General features: G+C 32.3%; 3 protein-coding genes and 1 pseudogene across 3 annotated transcripts; 2 read left to right on the top strand and 2 right to left on the bottom strand.

Annotated features, from left to right (window-relative positions):
- Window positions 1–1,081: 1,081 nt before the first annotated feature.
- On the bottom strand, window positions 1,082–4,167 carry LOC100791706 (uncharacterized). The gene is made up of 3 exons (XM_003529764.4): window positions 3,650–4,167; window positions 2,188–2,416; window positions 1,082–1,875 (listed from the first exon to the last, which is right to left on the bottom strand). The coding sequence occupies exons 1-3, from the start codon at window positions 3,745–3,747 to the stop codon at window positions 1,588–1,590; spliced, it is 615 nt and encodes a 204-aa protein (XP_003529812.1). The 5' UTR covers window positions 3,748–4,167; the 3' UTR covers window positions 1,082–1,587.
- A 1,964-nt stretch (window positions 4,168–6,131) lies between these two features.
- LOC100791173 (F-box only protein 6) lies at window positions 6,132–7,241 on the top strand. The gene has a single exon (XM_003529763.4). The coding sequence runs from the start codon at window positions 6,132–6,134 to the stop codon at window positions 7,239–7,241; it is 1,110 nt and encodes a 369-aa protein (XP_003529811.1).
- Window positions 7,242–8,729: 1,488 nt separating this feature from the next.
- On the top strand, window positions 8,730–9,617 carry LOC100807604 (MAPK kinase substrate protein At1g80180). The gene has a single exon (XM_003528297.5). The coding sequence runs from the start codon at window positions 8,966–8,968 to the stop codon at window positions 9,293–9,295; it is 330 nt and encodes a 109-aa protein (XP_003528345.1). The 5' UTR covers window positions 8,730–8,965; the 3' UTR covers window positions 9,296–9,617.
- Window positions 9,618–12,919: 3,302 nt separating this feature from the next.
- On the bottom strand, window positions 12,920–19,059 carry LOC106799208 (peptide deformylase 1A, chloroplastic-like; annotated as a pseudogene).
- Window positions 19,060–19,072: the final 13 nt, after the last annotated feature.

Raw genomic sequence — 19,072 nt, 5'->3', positions numbered from 1 at the left:
TTGGCCAACGGATTTTGTCATTAGGATCCATTTTATAGTGTATACTCAAAGCAATCCACAACATTTATCAGCACATGAGTCATGTGCTTTGAATTGATGTATTATGTGAGGCGAGTCAAGTTACGGATACTTGGGCTAAGTATGAAGTATGTTCTAGGTCTGAAGTATTCAAGAGTCAAGACACATGTTTTATGTGGTGCCTAAATTCATTTCCAATTAATGCCATAAGAATTGATGTTGCTTGTATTGGTTTTACTAGATGTTTTTGGGCCATAAATAAAATTGTCGTTCAACCCGAAAAAAGAAAGCAAGACATGACATTTCATTTAAGAACAAAAATTAAAAAATTATGCTTAATTGTATTTTTTCCCTCCATAATTTCTAAACCGTGATTACAATTAAATTGAGATAATGAGTTCCAAACCCGATGAACTCAAACCAACCTAGCACATAAGTATTAATAATAAGTATTCTAATTCCAATATCAGCATACATGTTAGAAAGATGTTCACCAAAATCATGATTTTTAAAAATAGAAGAACAAAGACTAGTTTGCCGAAATTTGTAGATATCACCTTATTTATCATTTTTATTATTTAAATTATTTAACTATTATTATCCTTACATTTAGGAAAATATAGAGATCAATATGATAGTTAAGTTTCGAGACTTCCTATCAAGCAAATTGATATTTTGTGCTAGTCCCTTTTGCTTCACGTACTTAAGATATTTATTTCACGTATTTCCAACCTAATAATATCAAGTTCATATGATATTGATATTCATTAAATGAATATAATAAAATCAAAATGACCCACATAATGAATCAGGTTAAGTGAGTTTTAAAAAGAATTTTTCCAAGTCAATTAAATGGAGGAAGGAGATTGAGGTTGAATCAAGTTGATTTTTCAAAGAAAAAAAAAATTGCGTTAACCAAATTGAGCCAATCATTCAATCTATTTAGGGCAGGTCATTAGGTTTCGCATAAAAATTAAACTTTTGTAAACATTCCTTTTGAGGAAAACTTGAATAAAAAAAGGATGAGGAAAACTTGTAAAAAATTAAACACCCTGTCATTTAGATTTCATAAATGCAATGAAAGAACTAACAGTACCATTCTTAAGCCGCGTTATGCATTTCCTAAAGAATTCTCCCAGTGTTTCTATTCAGAACAGCATCAATGAACTCGACAAAGAAAGGAGCGTATATCTGTCTACAACTCATTCAGTTTGTGTGTGTCTCTTTCTGAAAGAAAAAAAAAATCCATCTTTTTGCATGAATTTGATTAAAGCAGTGAAAGAACTACAAGGGCACAATAAGCTGCACTGTGCACTTCCTAAAGAATTTTGTCAAGCCGCTATTCTGAACAGCAATGAATGAGCTTGACAATGTCTACAAGTCATTCTCATTCCTGAACAATACATAAAATTCGTGCTGCATATTCTCCACTAGCTACCCTATGATTAAGAAGTCTTGTATTCCTGTGTTTTCAATTGCATTGAACAATAAGTAGAAGTGCTACCTACCTATCAGATTCAAGCATCATAGGCTAGTTAGGCCAAGGATGCATGTGTGTCATTGCCAGACTCATTTTACCTTCGATTTATAACGTTTAGCCTTCACAACATGCTTTCGAGTGAAAGTACGGATTATCTTTCGGACATCCTTTCTAATGGAGAAGAATGCTGAGATTAGTGCAATATACATGGCTGGATAGATATGGATACCTTTTGCATGAGCAAAACCAGATTTTCCCATAATGGACTCTCTAATCAGACCCCACATAAGAAGTAGTATTCCAAAAAGGCTCATTCTCCCTGGTTTTATCAGACCTGTGATTGCTCCTCCCACAGACAAGTAGCTTCCTGCCAGAACCTGCAAGACAAACCCAGAAGAGTGTCCAAGCTTAACCTTCAAGCAATTCATTAATACAAAGAGAAATGCTAATAACACACTCTAACACATTCTTTTAACATACTCTTCAGTCTTTATCGTTGGTTGAAATTTTGTTAGAAATGACAAATTTTATGTGAGGCTCACTCCCTGTTTAATGAACTTCACTCAATTTTGTAGTTTTTAATAAATTTTAACCACTGACGTGTGTTAGAAGTAGTGTGGAGTGTATTGGTAGCACTAATCTCAAAACTAATAGAGGCATTATTTTTCAGTTACTAATCAACACGACACCTCTAGGCGTTGGAGATCTGATGCAGCAGAGACTGCCCTTGTATTGAACTGGTACAAGTTTAGCAGATTTCTGTAGCTTTGGATGGTTTTCAGCTTGCAAATTGCCTTTGCTAGAGCTCCAGGGTAGAGAAGAGCCTTCACGATAAAAAGAGGGAAGACCTCACTTGCAATTAACTGAGAAGATGTCACTTCTAATGGAGTATGACAAATTCCAAATCTACATGGAACACTGGAAATAAATGGGACCTTTGTGAGTATCATACTATCATTACTATGACACAAACAGGATTTAGAAGAACTATTCCAGAACTTCATGCACAGCTTTTGGCATTAATCATTGCAGGAATAATAAGACCCTCTCACTAGTGGCATCGCAATCATCAAAATAATTAGGAGATCGATTTTGCACTTCTGTTTGCTAGTTCATTAGTCTATGATGCCGTGTTGTATAACTAGCACATGATCATCAAGGGGTGTTCCTGGATTGGATCAGTTTTGAAGATAAAAACCATCAAATTCAATCATTTCGATTTTATTAATTTATCTTTCAACTGTTTAGTTTAAACTTTTAATCTCATCCAATCCAATTCAAAGTGGTTTGGATTGGATCGGTTTTTTGGTTTTAATCCTACTTTTAACTTTTTTATAAAAAATTACTAAATAAAACAGAAGATATATAATAAAAATAATTTAAAATATCAAATATTTTATTTATATGTCATTATATAACTAATAATATGATATTTACGCAACTGAACTCAAATAATTAGTGCAAATATCTTTAATTAAATATATTTTCAAAAATAGATATAAGTTATATGATAATTTTATAAATAAATAAAAAATAGAAATGAGTGATATTATAAATTTATAAATAAAAAAAATATACATATGTATAACTTTAGTTTGAATCGATTTCTAAAATAAAAATCTAAATTTGGTTTTTCCATTTTTCCATCATTTGATTTTTGGTTTATTCGATTTTCAGTTATTTGGATTGGTTGTTTGGGTACACATTGAATTGGACTGGTTTATGAACACTCCTAATCAACACATCCAAAAACAAACACAAAATTTAAAATGTGAGTGACAAAAAAAACATCAAACCTAATTCCAGGAATATGTAATTTAATTCAAGATACATTTGATTTCAACAACGGTTAAAATCCCGTTGTTGACTGATGATTTGAAAATACTAAAGAGAAAATGACAAGAAGCATTATTTGATTATGAACAAAACTAAACAAAAAGGCACATGGGATCTACAATCCGTGATAATAAAATAAACAAAAAAAGAACTGTAAAGACTGGATTAAAAAAAGATTCCCTGCTTTTCTTCTTTTTACCGCATTCTATAATCACTTATATTTTAAAGCTTTAAGTTGTGGTATTCTCAGAACGATATTGAATGAGTTGGGTAAGCATTAACGAAATAGGAGGAATAAGAAAAGAAGATGATTACCTGAAAATGGGAACTTGAAAAATGATGATAAAGAAATATATTGAGAAGGCAATGGAGCAAATGAGGGTAGCCCATCTCCTAGAACTAGAAGAAGCCATGGCAGCAAAATCTTTGACAGGACCCTCTGTTCTAAAAGGTCCCCAAAATATGTAATCGATGTGGCAGACTGGGGTAACACTTTGACCACTTCAATTTTCTTTTTCTTTTTTTTACCCTAAAACGTGAACACCTCTCCCTCTCGAACGTTTTGGTTTTGGTTTTTTGTTTTTAGTGAAAGACAAATGCTAACAAGTGTTATTGGGCTTGGGGCCTCCATTAAAACATTAAAAAGAAAAGATGTTTATTATAATTTATAAAATTATATTATTTATTATTTTCTTTTTTGTGTTTTTTTTATGATTTTTATAATAAATATTTTTTATTTTTAATTCCTTAATCCTGAGTAAACTGATTGACAATACCTTTTTTGAATACTGTCAAGCACGTGACTCATATGCTAGATTGCTAGTCCAAGTAAGATATATACATTGGAAGAAAATGTTACAGTTAAACAATTTTTTTATTAAAAAGAAATATAGTTGATACGTAAATTGTTGTACTATATATAAATTGTTAAAGATATAACTAAATTATATAATATTTTTAGCAAATTTAAACATAAGCCTAGCATTTGCGTTAATAACTCTGTTCTTATTTATTTATTTATTTATTCATAGATTAACATTGGTATGAAATGCTAATAAAAAATAAAGGCAGGAATAGAGTAATACCACGACGCTATAGATTTCACCACTTATTATTTTCGTTTGGATATTCATATCCTAGACTACACTATATTCAAAATTGGGCCCTCCACAAATTAAATGCGCCATATCCTTTTCTTGGGCCATCTGGATAACAATAATTAAAGGGATTTTCTATTTTCACTCCCCCATATTACTGATACACTCCCCTGGTAATTCTTTTTCCAAGAATGTCCTGCAAATTAACTTGACACTCGAGTGTTTTATTATATGGCACTATCATTGTCACTCATGAAGGTGCATAGTCACATACAACCCTAAGGTTACAAAGCAAAGGAGAAAAGATCTAGAGACCAATAAAGATAAAAAGGAGATAAAGCAGAGTGATGTTGCCAAGGCAATTTTTGTAATTTATATATGATTGGAGCACTATGGTTGTGCACACTCGGCTGTTTCTGCAGCTGAAGAGGCTTAAAGAATTACAAAATGGGGGACTGTAAAATTACTAGATTAATCTCTAGGTTATTGGTGGAATTTTTAGAAAGGGGAGTGTATTAGTAACAAGGGGAGTGGAAATTCCAACTACCTAATTAAAAAAATAAGCCTGCACGTGAGGAGCCTAAACAAAGCTCTGCCCGCAAAAAAGTGAGGAAAGGTGTCCAAATTGCTAGTCCATTACAGAATACTGATGCTAATATAAGTTACTTATTATATCAACTTCTCTTCTTTGCTTATCCACCCTCATCTTTTAAGTAAATAGGAGAATGTAATTTTTGGAGAAAAAAACTTAAAAAAAGAGTGGATAAACAAAGGAGAGTGAATATAACAATTGCCTAAATATCAATTCACAAATGGCACACAATTTTAAGACGCAACTTTGACTTTCTTGACAGTAGCATAATGATCTATATCACCTTATCTTCGACTATCTCTTATCTCTTACTTGAGGATAAGGTTCTAAGCAAAGCAGTAACAGTGAATTAATTAACTAATTAAGCAATAGATGCAGCTTTTTCTTTTGTTACAAGCAATACATATATAGCTCAAATAGTTCATGGTCGTTTTCTTTATATTTGTAATGATTACCCTTTTGTTCACAAACATAAATTTATGACAATGTACCATTAAAGAAAAGAAAACCACTAACAATTTCCCTACAGCACTTTTGAATGTTTACACAACCTTTGTTTAAAAGAATTGAGGATTTTTATAGTAACGAACTCGATTTGCTTTCAAAAAGGAGGAGAGGAGGCAGCCAAATTAATTCTTCATCTTGACGCTGAGAAAAGAGAATTAGTAGAAAAGAACGGTTGCAAGTATATATTCTCTCACCCTTTGGCTATCTCCAAGAACCAACCATTCAATCCAATCTACTACTAGGTTTGAGCCGAAGATATTAATTCGAAAAGTGACAAAGTGCACACAAGTGGGTGAGATGACAAATCTTCGCATCGCATGTGGGTCACACATCCCGGTGCAATAATTGGCCTCTAATAATTGTGTGGGCCCCACCAACTCCGGTAAAAATGTCATATTTCACTGGCACAACAACGTTAATTAAACGCAAGTGAATAAAATTTCGATACATTAAAGAAACGTTTATTGTAAATAATAACTATTTTATTACAATCTTGATAAATGGCAATTTACTTGAGGAATGACGATAAAATATAGTAGTAGTAGATATATGGCAAGTTGCTCATCATCATTCCTCATAATGAAATCTTCACATTTGGGGTATGTCTATATGGAGCAACCTTCCCTTCGATATCTTAGCCAACATCTTCTCGTTTCTCTCCCCAGACTCGTTAGCTAGAGCAAGATCAGTTTGCAAGAATTGGCACACATGTTCCAAGGCTTATCGTATAGCCACAACAACCACCACCTCATGGTTCTTGGCTCTTCCAATTCGCAACCATGGACCACATTGCTATGCTCATAATCCAGTGATAGATAAATGGCACCAACTCTCCTTACCAATCCCATCAATTCGACCAATTGCTCCAATTGGGAGCCTCCTCCTCTCAAGGGTCACCAATTCCACAACCCTCCAATTGGGTCTTTGCAACCCCTTCACTAGAGAGTTTAGGCACCTTCCCCGATTGCATGTTGCAAGGACCAACCCTGCCGTTGGAGTTGTTACAATCTCGGAGTCATCAAATCCAAACCATAATGTTCGGTTTCCTTCCTTTAGAGTCTACGTGGCTGGTGGCATGTCCGAGGCAGCACAAGGTGGCGGCGCCACGTATGAAACCAAAGTGGAGATGTATGACTCGCGGTTTGACACGTGGCGGATTGTGGGGTCCACGCCTGTCGAGTTTGCCGTTAGGCTCACCGTGTGGACACCCAATGAGAATGTGTGCATTGGGGAAACGTTGTACTGGGTAACCTCGGCTAGAGCCTACAGTGTCATGGGATTTGATGTTGGTAGAAATACATGGAGTGAGTTGGGTGTGCCTATGGCTGAGAAGCTGGAATTTGCCACGCTTGTTCCGCGGAATGGGGCATTGGGATTGGTTGGTGGCACGTGTGGTGGGACTGCTTGCATTTGGGAGCTGAATGAAGGGGACAAATGGTGCTTAGTGGATAAGGTGCCACTTGAATTGGGGTTGAGATTGTTGGGAGGGAAGAGTGTTAAGTGTGTGGGGAATGAGGATGCTATTTGTTTGTATAGGGATCTTGGATATGGGATGGTGCTTTGCAAAAAGGTAGTAGGGGAAATAATGGGTAGGTGGGAATGGGTTTGGGTTGATGGGTGTGGTTACACCAAGGGGAAACAAGTATACAATTGTCCAATTAGAGGGGCTCTTGTTCATCCAAGTCTTGCGTCCTCCTCTCTTATATTTTAAACCAGAGTAGTCTTCTTTTTGGAGTGAGATTGTGAAAGTGTTGTGCGACAAATTATTTATGTTTCAAATGTTTATCAAAATGTAACTTGACTTTGCTACAAACTTATCCAAAAAAAATTGTGAAGGTGTAAACATAGTACTTAAATTGCACTTAGGTGTAGGCGAAAATCTCATCCACATGAAATCAAATCACCTTTCAATCTTTGCCTTTTGCTCTGCATATATAGCCTGCCTGAATTTTGCCCTTCTTATTTGGGTTCCTCTTAATTAATTTGGGCTTAGTACTTTGGGTGTTGTTCATTGAGTTAAAAGATGGGCTTTGGCTATTTATACCTTTTCTTTTGTCCAATACGTTTTTTCTTTTTCCTTTATCTTTTTAAATTTTATTATAAAAAATACTCTTCATATAAAAAATTTTATTTTTATATAATAAAAAAGGTATAAAGCTTATTTTTCTATACTCCATTTTCATTATTCTCTAAAGCTTGTTTATCTATTTTCTCTCCTTTTTCCTCTTTTTCTTCCTATCAAAGCCTCAAAGGTATTTAGATTGTTCTCTTATTTGGTTATATTCAATATTTAATTTCACTGTACATGTAAAATACTTCAATTAAATTGTTAATACTGCACACACGAAAGGATAAGCTATGATAACTTTATTTTTACCATTCCAAAAATTACATGTCAGAACCCTTTTTAATTTTCTTTAATATATTGAGTTAAGACATCACTATAAATCAATAAGAAAAGAAAGAAAATTTGGTATAATGAATAACCCACAAAGAAGGAGTAACAAAAATGGAATGAAACCAGTTAGGCCGAGAATAAATGAAAATTGGATTGCAGAAGTATCATCTTTTCCATGGGTAAACAAAAACATAGTTTGGACTCCACTTAGTTTCGGTTTCAGTTATTTCCGTATAATTTCTATTGGGACTCTTGGCCGAGAGAGTAAAGAGAGAAAGGAGAAATTATTTTACAAAAAAAAAATATTTAATTTTTAAAATATGTTACATTTGTGGATGGATTCGATATTCATCAGCTAAAAGTTATTAATGAATGAATTAGATTAAATTTTATTACATGGATCATGAATGTATTGGATTTTTTAATGGATCAAACTCATCAAAGTGGATTCATAAATTTAATTTTATCCGATTTATTATAATTCGACTCAAAATTTATACTCGTCAAAGTGAATTTACTTTTATCTGTCTATTATAATTGGACTCGAAATTTATCTGATTCATTTATTTTTTTATCTTTAATGTATTTTTTTTTCTGAATCTTTAAATTCATAAAAAAGATAGATCCTGACTAATTAAAAATTTAACTAAAAAATAAATAAAATTTAGTTAAAAATTATTTTTATCAAAAATCGTGCAGAAAACTAATATTTACATTTAACATCAAAGTTGAAAAAAAAAATGAATAGTGAATACCAAAACAATAAAAAAGAGAATAACGAATATGGAAGCGAATCGCGAAGAAAAGTAAAATCCCAAGAGATATTGACTACATTGTCTCTGTATGACTCTTTTGTTTTCTTTTGGCCACTTGGTTCTCTTCACCATTATATATATTCAATTCACACAGCAAAAGTCACTCTCGTAAATACAACACAACAAACATACATAGAGAAATTCACTCATATAAAAATCATCACTTCAAATAAAGCTAGACCTAGAAAGATCCAGAGGTAGCTACGGAGAGAAACAAAGCTCATGGCTGGTTTGCAAAGATCTGAGGTGTCTTTCAGGAGACAGGGTTCATCAGGGCTTGTTTGGGACGACAAGTTATTATCAGGGGAATTGAACAAGAACGAAGACCCAAAGGGTGCTCATGGTGGTGACCTTAACCTTAACCTTAACGTTAGAACAACACCACCCATCCAGAGAAGTCGCTCCAACGGCGGCTACCGCACCGGAAAAGTCTCGCCGGCGATCGAGCCTCCCTCTCCCAAGCTCTCTGCTTGCGGCTTCTGCAGCGCCTTCGGAAAAACAGGGGAAAAGGGTCGTCGCGCAAAGCCCCGTGCAAAGCATCGATCAAGGTAGGTTTTTTCTGGTCGCCGGAGATGCTCTTCAACTTGTCATGTTTCTACCCAGTTTTATAGAAGAGTGTAGGGTTTGAGTTTGAGTTCATATAAGGAAAAACAGAATTGTCAATTGTAGCTCTCCGTTTCTCTTCTGAGTCTCTGTTTACGAGTTTTAGTTTGTTTTTCGTTTTTCTTTTGTTTCTGTGGAAGAAGATATTATGATGGTTTGTGGTGGGTGGGTGAGTTTGGTTGTAATTATGTGTGTGTATATATTTGTTGGGTCAACCAGGAATTTTGGTCTCTGTACAAAGTAAAATCTCCAACAAGATCTATCTTTCACAGATTTGGGATTGGTGCAATATGGGCACGTGATTTAGTAATCAACTCCATATATATTGTCATTCACCAAAAATAAAACTCCATACATATATTGTATGAGATCATATATATCTGATAAATATGAGGAACTTAAATTTCTATCATCATGTGTTTATAAATTGAACTGATAGCTGAATAAGGAAAATCAAGAAAACAAAACTATAGGAAAATCAGCTCCATGGTCTAAATCATCCATCCTCTGAGTTGTTGTTTTGTTTGTTGTGAATTTGTGGTCAGCTGCAAACAGAAGTTCAGACGCGTAAGATGTGGCTGTTTCCTTGTTTGTTCTATCGTCGGCATATGACAATAGATCATGAGCAATAATTATTATTATTTTGTATTTTTAATGGCTGGCATAGTGGCATCACTTAATCATCCCAAATTGTAGCCCTCGTCCAGGATTATGGCCAAATAATGGGTTTTGGTGTATTAGGGATTAAATGGCCCTTTTTGGCTATACCTATCAAAAAGTAATTAGAGGTAGCATCTACTTATTCTGTTGGTTTTGGGAATTGAATCACTATGATTGCTAGGGAAAATCCTTTTTAATCAAGATTTGTTATGAAAATCTTTATGCACGCTCCCCTTATTACTTACTATTCCTTTTTTTTGTAATTATTTTAAGTTTTAATCAAGATATAAATCAATTCGCTCAGTAATTATTGCTATCCTTAAACTTTAATCTTCTGTATGAAACATCATCGCATCCAATGATCCAAATGCCTTTTTTCTTGTTTAACACACTCTGACACTCATGTATTTATGTTTCTTTGTTATTAATTTTATATCTAATAATAAATTATTGATAAACATTCTAATGTTTCAGATCTTGTGTAGTTGTTTCTATTCAAATACTAAATATCAATTAGTGATATTCTTTTTCCCGCATTTAAACTATATTTATGGTCAAAACACAAAGTTTATTATTCATTCGGCTCAATTCAAGGAATTTTTTTATTTATAAAAAAGAAAGTAACAAGAAAAATCGGTGGTGCTGTGTGAGAGGGGAATTTGATTATTATTGAAGTCAGTCTATAATTTATTTGAACGTTGAAAAAACAAATTTGTCCAAATCAATGTGGTTTATCCCCCACTTGACCACTTCAATCAATTCAATGGGACATATTAGAGCAATTAGTGTTCCGCCCACGAGAAAGTGAAGGTTATCACTTAAATTATGACGTGCTTCTGTGATCAGCGATTACTATTTGAGGTTCCAGGAATCGTTGTCAAAAATCACACAAACTTCTCCTTAACTTCTTATTCTTTTGTGGCATCATTTCTGCTCTCCAATAATTACACTTCCAAGTTTTTTTCCTTTTTCCTGTTTGCTTTCACATTTTTATGTTTTTTATTTATTTAATCTTGGAAGTGGAGTATACCATATCAAATTTTATTTATTTAATCTTGGAAGTGGAGTATACCATATCAAATTGTCAATACTCCATAGTCCATAATCCAAATGCCAACCAAAAAAAGTTCATAATCCAAATTGTCAAATAATAACACTTTTCCATTTTGTTGTCATGAAATATAAAATTATTCTTTGTGTATAACTTGAAGTGTCCTCCACTCAATGGTTGAATTAATCTCTCTCGAAATAAATAAAAAATTATCGAAGCTGGGAATTTAAAAACTACATATTATTACCTATTAATATTTACGTGCTGAATTAAAACATTATTTTGATTATCATACGATTATATAATGGGGTGGAATATGATTACTTATGTTTTGGATTTGTTTGATTGCCATCTTGTTCGACATTGAATAATGAATGTATTTCAAACATCTGTGAACCAAAAAACTAAAAGGGTGAGCTACACATAATGCCAACATCGCAGCCAAATTGGACCGTCAACACTGCTTTATACAACTGTACTTTCCTTTCATTTATATTTATGTTCTAATGCTTCTAAAGGCAACATTCTGTTTCCCTTCTAGCCTCTAGGTATCTATTTTTAAGAAAAAAATAAAACATAATGATACTCCTATAAGTGGTAAATAACGAAATCACAATTAAAATTTTCATAATTTCACAATTTATTTTATTATGATTTTAGTTATTAATTTTTTAATCAACAGTTGAAGTTATAATTTTTTTTAAAAAAAATAAACAAGTATTTTACAAAATAAATTTAATCAAACATGTACTTAACTATTTATGTTCTCATTCTACGCAAAACACTCCTTTAATCAATTTAAAAGTTTTAAATATCTATATCAGAACTAACAGCATAACCTCCATGAAAAATAAAACAAAAATTGGCTACTTTTCATCATTTTTTTCCTGCATTTTCATTTTTTCTCTATCATGTTTAAAAAGGGGCATAATTGACCCACCTGCCCAAATATTTCTTCATTTAAACTGGTTCTTAATACCGATATTTGTATATCTGACAGATTCTGAAAGAAATAGATGAATCGGTTCGGTGCATTTAATAACAGAAAATTTTAAAACTAAAGACTTCAATGTAAATGAATAAAAATACATTGAATGTAGCAAAATAACATAAGAAAAAAGATATGTGCATGATTGGTTTGTCTTGAATCAATTATTAAGTGTGAGGTACATTTCAGTATTTGCTTGTGATTTTCTTCATTTTAAATCTAATTTTGGCTTATAAGAATTTCCCCGATTCTTTTTTTTTTTTTTATCTTGTATCGAATTAGATGTGTATGACATGTATTTGGCCTAAAAATATAAAGCATTGTCACGATAATATCTAAAAATAAAAAGATTCAAAATACGCCTGTAACATGTCAAACAAAGTCTTAAATTTATCTACTTACTGTTACTTTAGTCTTTTTACATGTTAACACGTCACTTTAGTCTTGTACATGTTAACATTATCACGTACGTTACACAAGTTTTTGAATTTTAAAACATTAATAACTTGTACTTTGAAAGTTCTTTTTTTTAAGGACTAATGTGTAGCACTTTCTTAGCAGGCAATTTTTCTTGACAAGTTTAGCATTTCACACAGAGATGCACAAGATGATTGACTTGCCTCAGATGTTCGTTAGGGTGGTGGTGGTTTTGTATCCAAGATCAAATTCCAGAATATCTTGATTGTCAACCCAATAATAATATATCAATATTACTGTGATTCCCCACATCCACGTAGTAATCAGATATGGAATGCTTCTAGGTGGACCAGCACGCGTCACTTGTTGATAATAGACCAATAGAGCTAGGCTTAACATTATGGAAAAAGCAAAATCACCATAAAAATAGGTACAAACAGATGATTTAGAATGGGTATTAAGAACATGCACTTTCATATCATTCTGATTTATTAGAATGACAATTCTCCCTCATCATTGAAGGATGAAATAACCAAGTCAGCACACATAAAGCGGACAAAAGTTACATGAATTTCTAATGCCTAAGTAGCCACCTCAATGCTCCAAATTACAACAAGACTCCATGGTCCACAACTCTGAAATTTTTTTCGAAGTATAAGCTACATTACAACACTGAAACTAACATGAATTGAATTAATCAGGAGTGTAGTGCAATGAGAATTCTTGGCAAAATGGTGGCACTGAAAATTGAGGGAGATTTAATTTTTCTCAAGTTGAGACAATTTCTAGAATGTAGAATCTGGCCTCCATTTTAGGATCTACAAATGTCAATTGTTCACTAACATGCATTAGAAATCTGCATTGAATGCCTTATCAGACACAGCCACAGTGTGAAAACAGGGGTCAGCGAGGACCAAGTTTGGGGCACCCCTGGGCAAGAGGCAGGTCCAGGTTGTCCCCGGTTCAAAAAGTTTTGGGTACCATCTTATCAACATATAGAGTTCCATCCAAGTGGTCACACTCATGTTGTAAAATCCGAGCCTGCCAGCCAGAAGCATTTATTTTGATTGGCTCACCATAACGATCCAAACCTGTAACTTCAATGTCAAGGTGTCGCTCCACCACTGCTCTAAACCCGTCAACGCTGCATTATTTTTATAACAATTGAAGATGCATGGTATCCTGGATAAAAGGACAAAATAAATACGGTTGCTCACAATATTGCTATATAAATCACGAAAAATTAAACAAGCCAGGCAGGACTATTGTTTTTCCAAATACTGACTTTATACTATACTGAAAAAACTATTACCAGCATCAAGAATCGAGTAATGTCAAGGAAACCTCACTCAAACATGGCTTATTTACAATAAGAGCTCAGATAACATTAAGATGTCTCACTGAACTGTTGCACATGCCACTTTGGGAACTGCAGCCATTTTCTTGCATTACACTCATAGTACTTCACCAATAGCAAATTATAATTTAGGAATGATTAAAGTCTAGATCTCCACAAAGCTCATGAATATTAGACATCAAATCATAAAAACAAAACAAATACAGGTTTACATCAGAATACATAAGGCAAGTAAGCTAGATTTTATCAAACATTCCAACAGTATTTAAGGCATACAGCATATGCAGACAATCAGTCATCTTTAAGTTGACTCTATCAAAACCACCATTACTATGTATTCATTACAAGGATGCCAACCACAGTCAGCATGATGAGAAAAATGGTTTGTGGAATAAGGTAAGAATTAATACTCTTCAGCCATTAAGCAAAACATAATGACCCCCTAGTTCATCATCTCAGAAGCAATTGTTTAAACAAAGGCATACATGCACTTTAATAGAATGGTTTAATAGAAAATCATTAGATAGTGTTAAATTGTTTGACTGCCCTAGTGAGAGCATGTTCCAAGCAGGTCTTATGGTAATTGAGAGAAGAGGGTATGATCTTAGTCTACTCATGAAAGGGCAATTAGCCTAGTGAGAGTCAGAGCAGTAAATGTTGAAAATAAGACATGTAGAAATTTCTTAGAATAATAACACGTATGCAATAGCTTCTACTTCTCATCTCAAAAACCAAATTATAATGAGCACAAAAAAGTGAATAGATAGTATGACAAAGCAAGAGTGGTGACAAAGAAGAACACCTCAAGCACCCTTCAAAAAATAGAGCAGTCCTCTTCTTGCCCTTCTTCTCTAGCTTGGGATTCAGGATCACCTGCCTCAAGAGAACTAATGAATGATGTATTAAAGTAACAGACCTTAAGGGCAAAACAAAACTATAGATTTAAACAGAATAATCTCGTTTTCTCTGCAGGGCATTCATGGCCTTTTTTTTTTTTGTCTCGCTTTCTGCACAAGAGGGAGTGTTTATGGGTTATACTATTTTACCCTTTTTGGACGGCCCAAACATACTATCAATGTAGTTCAATTGGACCGCACCACTGGTTGGCCATATGAATCAAAGGATTTTTTTTAGGGTAGTACTTCGCACAATCGGTGGTACATCTAGCAGAACAGTGCAATTTCAATTTTGCCCTTTTCATAAAGCTGATAAGGATGGGTCAATCCGAAGCCTAGCTCGAACATGTGACTACCAAAATATAAATTTTAAATAAAAATGATAGATTTCATTAAAAATTTATATTTATAAACAAATTAATTATTGTCTAAATTTTATAACATACGCTTACAACCTCTATTTTCAAGAAACATCATACTCCTTCCTTTTGGATAATGTGGATGTGCATTCATGTCACCACATCTCGCCTGACAAAGTAAACACACCTTTTGAAGCACTTCTTCTTATCTTGATTATAAGCAAAGGAACACATATTTCATATTTATTAAGAAAATTAATCAAAATTATATTATTTTTAATTAAAAAACAATACTTTCTTAAATTATCTTTTATTGAATGAGTTATCAAAGATAATTAAATTTTACTTATATTTAAGACTAAAAAATAAAAGATTTTTGTTTCTTATATTTGACGGAACAAGAAGAATGATTTATTGCTCTAACTGCGTCGTGTTGGCAGTACCATCCTTCTGCGTGTTGTGGCATATGACGTAATGATCTTTCTATCGAAGTTAAATTTGTTTTATATTTATCCACTATTTTAGAAGTCCTCATCAGACTGAAATTTTCTACCGTCCCCTTTTATAAATTAGAAAGAGTTTTGTGAGCTATTTGAATATCCTACCATATGGTCTATATCTCCAACCACAAATGAAAATTGGATATGGATTACAAATGGAACCTATCTAATTCCAACTTCCAAGTCACTTTCAAGAGTCTAAGCCCACGGAAACATAGTTACAAGAAATAAATAAATAAAATCTTCCTAATTAAATCATAATTTTTTGACACGTTATTAATTGATTACATGTCTGGATTGTATTAAAATTGATTTTGTTTAAGGTAAATACAATAGTAATGCCACCACGAAATTACAAGAAACGGCAGAGACTCTAGAATTTTCTGACTTTCGTAAAGGTGTTCTTTATTGGGATAGCATATCAGCTATAAAAGTTAAGCTAAACCTTTGAATTTTTTGGCATTTCAAGGACTCAATGTATAGACCAGGAAGAAAGAAAAAAACCCATGCGGATAAAAAAAAAAAAAATCCTATGCCTTCACAATCATTGACACGTACGGGCATGATATACACGAATCATGTTATTTTTTTCCTACTTTTCTTGCGAGGAACTTTAATTGCAATGCACTGTATCTATCTCCTCTACGTACCAATCGAAAGTTAGGCAGGTAGGGGCAGATGCCTGGTTGTCAAATGTTAACTATAATTTGTAATTAAAAGCATCTAGCAGAAATTGTCACATACACTTACAAGATAATTATTTTATGGGATTTGCACGTGTCTTTAAGATATTAATGGTATTACATAAAAATATTAATGACTGAAAATATACAGGTCTCTTAGTAAAGGTAATTACAACTTATTTAGATACCAACTTTATTTGGTCTCTAAATTAATCTTTTATTTAATTATGCATGTTTTTGGTATTTAAGTTAATTTCTAATTAAATAATAATATATAATAGTGAGACTTTGAGAAAATAAAATAAAATTTGAATTTTTTAAACAAAAGAAAAGTGGCTGAAGGACTTGATTAATTGTAGTGATAAAAAAAGTAAGAAACTTGATTTCACCAATTTAAAAATTAAGGAACTACATTAAAATAAAAATATAGAGAAACAAAATTTCACACTAACCATGAGAGGAAAAAAAGTACAATTAAACTTATAAGTTAAATTTTAGGTCATGTCACTAAAAAATATTAAATAGATTTCATCAAATATTTTTAATTACATAAAAAATAAGTATTACAAAATTTTTATACTTTTAATATAATAATAATTTTTAATAGAAAATATTTTATTTCTGTAGTCAATATCCTAAAAGTATATGTTAACATGTGTCAAATTCAATAAATTAAGTGTTTATATAGTACTATTGTCAACCTTAAATGCACACAAGATTAGCTCTACACTTTGTCAGATTCAATAGGAGTATTTGAATAAAAAAAAGCTTTGAAGGGTTACTACTTTCAGGCGATGTTAAAAGATATGAAATAGTTTTTATGTTCAAATATAAATATCAAAATATATAAAATTATTTTAAATAAAATTTCTCCTTTCTGAAGAAGATCCAAATTCATATCTCTTTAATATTATAAACAATATCTTGAAGAAAAAATATCAAATACAAACTAAAAAAATTCAAACATAATTTTAGACCTAAAAAGTAGAAAAAGAATTTATTCTTTAAAGCTTCACTCATCAAATAAAAGTAGAGTCTTTTTATCCTTAAGACAAACTTTTTTTAAAAAACACACATCTTCATACAAAAACTTATTTTTTTCTATTTATTATTATTATTATATATATTTTAATGCAAAATAAATTATAATTTTTTATTGTAAGTTTTAGAAACACTTATATACAACTATCAATATCAACCATCAAAACTTTTCCAAAGGAGCATGGAAAGGAAGGGAATAAGAAAGAGGCTAATTCCCAGAGTCAGACACAGAAGCTAGAGAGGATGCCAACAGAAGACATAAATGCTAGTGCTGAGGCCTTCATCAAAAACTTCAGGCACCATCTGCTTCTTCAGAGGCTTCAATCCATAGAGAATCACAAGCAAATGCTTGCAAAGGGAAAAGTAGCTGATAAGTGAGATAGCATATATATATATATATATATATATATATATATATATATATATATATATATATATATATATATTTTTTTTTTTTTTTTTCAATTATTATAATAAAATTAATGGTCGCATGCATGCGGCTATATGGCTAGCTAATATATAATGTTGTGTTTGTATTATATATTTCTGTACGTGTGTTATTTGTTCTTATGCTGAAGCATGCTTTTATACCAAGGAATAAGAGAAATTAAATAAGCATGTAGATAATTATAGTCCCTGACCCTCATTTGGCTTAGGTTATATATTACAATTAATATCTTTGAATAGTGATTTGTGTTAATACTGATTGATACCTTACATTTATTTCTCTTACATTTTATTTACATTTATTATTCTTTTCATCACACCAATTATCGCGGCACTTTTTTTCCTCTCTGTTTATCCTCGCTCTTAAAAGTTAAAAGAGATTGAAAGAAAGAATCATCATTCTTCTTCTTTTTATCTCGAACAAGGCAAGTTTATAATTATTCACAAAAAAAAGAAGTTAGATTTATAAGTAATTAACTAAGTATTGATTAAATTAACCCAAATTAACTGAAGGATGGGATATCCCTCTGTTTCAAGTGTTGCAATGAAATTTCGACCATGGCAACTGCATTGATATGATAGAAAGACATCGACCATATAATATTTACATTTGTTTGTAGATTGTTTGATAATGGGATTTTTTTAAAACAAATAATTGGATTGTTTGATAATCGTATAGCAATTAAACTCATAAAAATAAATAAATTAAAATGATATCTAAACAGAAAATTTAAAGCACATTACAGTTGCTCGCACGTTTGGTTTCTTATCAATGCCATCGATCACCTGACGCACGTCCAAATTGAAGCAAAGAAGAGTTGCTTGCTTTTTCGTACTTCTATAAATTTTGACGTAATTTCTTTCCTGAACGCATGTGTAGAACATTTTAATTTTTATCAAACAAAATTTGAACCACATCAAGAAAACTGATGAGGCTGAAACTGAAACAGCAGATTTTTGACGCACTTCTGGAATTGGGGATCGTTCCAAATCCTTCACCAATGAGTCTGAAGGAATGAGAATCAACCACAACAAACTTTTTGAGAAAATGCAACGAAAAAAAGGAATTACTGTAGAGAGATATGATTGGGGGTACGGGTTACCTAATTAGCATGCAAGATTTCATAATTCGTTTTGAAAAGCTTTTTAGTTTCCCAGCTGGCTGTTTTGAGTTTTCAAATCATTGGATTTTTATCTTACAGTTTAAAAGTTTTTTTTTTTTTTGGTGGCATACAGTTTAAAAGTTATGTCAATAAAAAATTCCATACCTAATGTGAATGGACCAAGTATATATGCACTCTGAACAGTGTTCATGGTTGAACATTTT

Source organism: Glycine max, chromosome 7 (genome assembly GCF_000004515.6).
Source record: "Glycine max cultivar Williams 82 chromosome 7, Glycine_max_v4.0, whole genome shotgun sequence".
NCBI classification, from domain to species: Eukaryota; Viridiplantae; Streptophyta; class Magnoliopsida; order Fabales; family Fabaceae; genus Glycine; species Glycine max.
This window is presented reverse-complemented; position numbering and strand designations above follow the sequence as displayed.

What these genes read in the sequence shown, in the direction of transcription:
- LOC100791706 (XM_003529764.4), bottom strand. Translation starts at nt 3,747, where the DNA reads ATGGCTTCTTCTAGTTCTAGGAGATGGGCTACCCTCATTTGCTCCATT. An exon ending in TTTCAAGTTCCCATTTTCAG is followed by an intron (nt 2,417 to 3,649) that starts GTAATCATCTTC and finishes ATTTATTTCCAG; the next exon opens with TGTTCCATGTAGATTTGGAA. An exon ending in CAGATCTCCAACGCCTAGAG is followed by an intron (nt 1,876 to 2,187) that starts GTGTCGTGTTGA and finishes TTTGTCTTGCAG; the next exon opens with GTTCTGGCAGGAAGCTACTT.
- LOC100791173 (XM_003529763.4), top strand. Translation starts at nt 6,132, where the DNA reads ATGTCTATATGGAGCAACCTTCCCTTCGATATCTTAGCCAACATCTTC.
- LOC100807604 (XM_003528297.5), top strand. Translation starts at nt 8,966, where the DNA reads ATGGCTGGTTTGCAAAGATCTGAGGTGTCTTTCAGGAGACAGGGTTCA.